Source organism: Chaetura pelagica, unplaced genomic scaffold (assembly GCF_000747805.2).
Source record: "Chaetura pelagica isolate M959 unplaced genomic scaffold, ChaPel_1.0 scaffold439, whole genome shotgun sequence".
Classification (NCBI taxonomy): Eukaryota; Metazoa; Chordata; class Aves; order Apodiformes; family Apodidae; genus Chaetura; species Chaetura pelagica.
In genome coordinates this window covers 44,875-46,604 of record NW_009954451.1, presented here as the reverse complement: position 1 = coordinate 46,604, position 1,730 = coordinate 44,875, and the positions used below count along the sequence as shown (strand labels likewise).

The following is a 1,730-nucleotide window of genomic DNA, read 5'->3' as shown; positions in this document are numbered from 1 at the left end:
AAATCGAAATGATTTTGCACAAAGTGCGGGACTGACGTGCTGAGGAGGAGTGGGCAGACATGGACGTTCAGGAACGAGGCTCACAGCAGTGTGACCAGTGACACATGGATGTGGAACCCTTCTGTGAAAAGGAATCTTTGGGTGTGAATTGTTCAGAGCCCTGTAGGAGCAGGAGAGTCTGTGTGAGGAGTCAGATGGGCTCAGTCATTCATAGTGTCCACTTTCCTGCGTGGGCAGGGACATCTCCCACTAAATGAGGTTGCTCCAAGCCCCATCCAACCTGCTCTTCAACACTGCCAGGGCAGCTACAGCTTCTATGGGCAACTTGTTCCAGTGTCTCACCACGCTCACACTGAAAAATTTCTTCCTCATATCTCATCCAAACCTCCCTCTTCCAGTTTTAATCCATCCCCCCTTGTCATCTTACTCCTGCCCTTGTCCCAAGTCCCTCCCCAGCTTTCCTGGAGCCCCTTCAGGCACTGGAAGCTGCTCTAAGGTCTCCCTGGAGCCTTCTCTTCTCCAGGCTGAACCCCCTAACTCTCCCAGCCTGTCAATGGTCCAGTTGAAGTTCCGGGGTCGGTGGGAACCTGTGCCCTCCCCTCTGCCCATGCCCAGGGTCCCCTCCAGCCTTGCAGCCAACAAAGGGGCAGCTCAGATGCATCACGGAGAACACGACAAAGGCAATACAGGGACCTCAGCCTCAAGATGGTTTATTGCCTGTTTCTGGAGGGTCTTCCCAGTAACTGGTGGCTCTGTGCTGCTGGGGACACAGGGACTGAGTGGCTGGGGCAGGGGGGGGGTCCCTTGGTGGGACTGGGGAGAGGAGCAGGATGGGGAAGGTGACGCTGTTCCTGCCTGGCCTGTCATGGCTCCATCCAGGGTGTCCCTGAGGCCGGCAGGCTCCAGGCACTGACCTCCCCGGAGTCTGTGAGGTCCTTGGCAGCCACCTGGATGTGGTGGAGGGTCCCAGGTGGCACCTCTGTCAGGATGTGTGAGGTCTGCTCGTACGGCCCGATCTAGGGAAGGAGCAGGGTTAGGGGCACCTGGAGCCAGGACAGAGCCACGCTCGGGGATGTGTCCCTCAGCTGTGCCTCAGTTTACCCCATGTGGGATGCAGCAGGGGGTGGGCAGTACCGTTTTGGTGACAGAGCCCCCCTCCTGGGCATAGCGGATGAGATATTTCAGTGGGAAGTATTCTGGGAAGGGCCAGGACCCTGGTGGGCTCCACTCCAGCAGCAGCTTCTTGGTCTCCCCTGGGATAGGTGAGACCTGCAGGTCCTCAGGAGGGTCTGGCTTTACTAACAAAGCAAGGAGACAAGGGGTGAGGGGGTCTGGGACAGGGCTGCTGGGGGACAGGGACAATGTGTCCACCAGCCCCATTGACTGAGCTGTGCCATCTGGGCTGAGACCCAACAAATCATCACAGTGATGTTTCCACAGCCCATGTCGGGGAGCAAACCGGGGAGGAAAGGCCCGAAGGAAACCCCAGGGCTGGATGAGACCCAGGCGAGGGGTCTGGAGCAGGGGAGGGGGGTGGGTCTGGGGGCCCAGCAGCACTCACTGATGTTCTCCAGGAGGAAGGGCAGGAGGTGGGAGGCAGTGCCCAGGGGGTTCAGAGCCGTCACGTTCAGCACGTAGGGAGTGAGGGAGAACACCTGCAGGTCCCCGAAGGAGCAGCTCCGTGGCCCCGTGGGGACACCCTCCCCCTGCTCCGTGTGTCCCCCCACGCC

The 1,730-nt window shown here is 59.5% G+C and overlaps 1 protein-coding gene across 1 annotated transcript in view; it reads right to left on the bottom strand.

The window, feature by feature from the left end:
- Positions 1–863: 863 nt before the first annotated feature.
- Positions 864–1,730, bottom strand: part of EBI3 (Epstein-Barr virus induced 3) — a 1,144-nt gene continuing 277 nt past the window's right edge. The window contains exons 2-4 of the mRNA XM_010004504.1: positions 1,562–1,706; positions 1,135–1,298; positions 864–1,016 (exon numbers count right to left, since the gene is read on the bottom strand). Of these exons, the coding sequence (XP_010002806.1) occupies positions 864–1,016; positions 1,135–1,298; positions 1,562–1,706 (462 nt within the window). The remainder of the gene's footprint in view (positions 1,017–1,134; positions 1,299–1,561; positions 1,707–1,730) is intronic.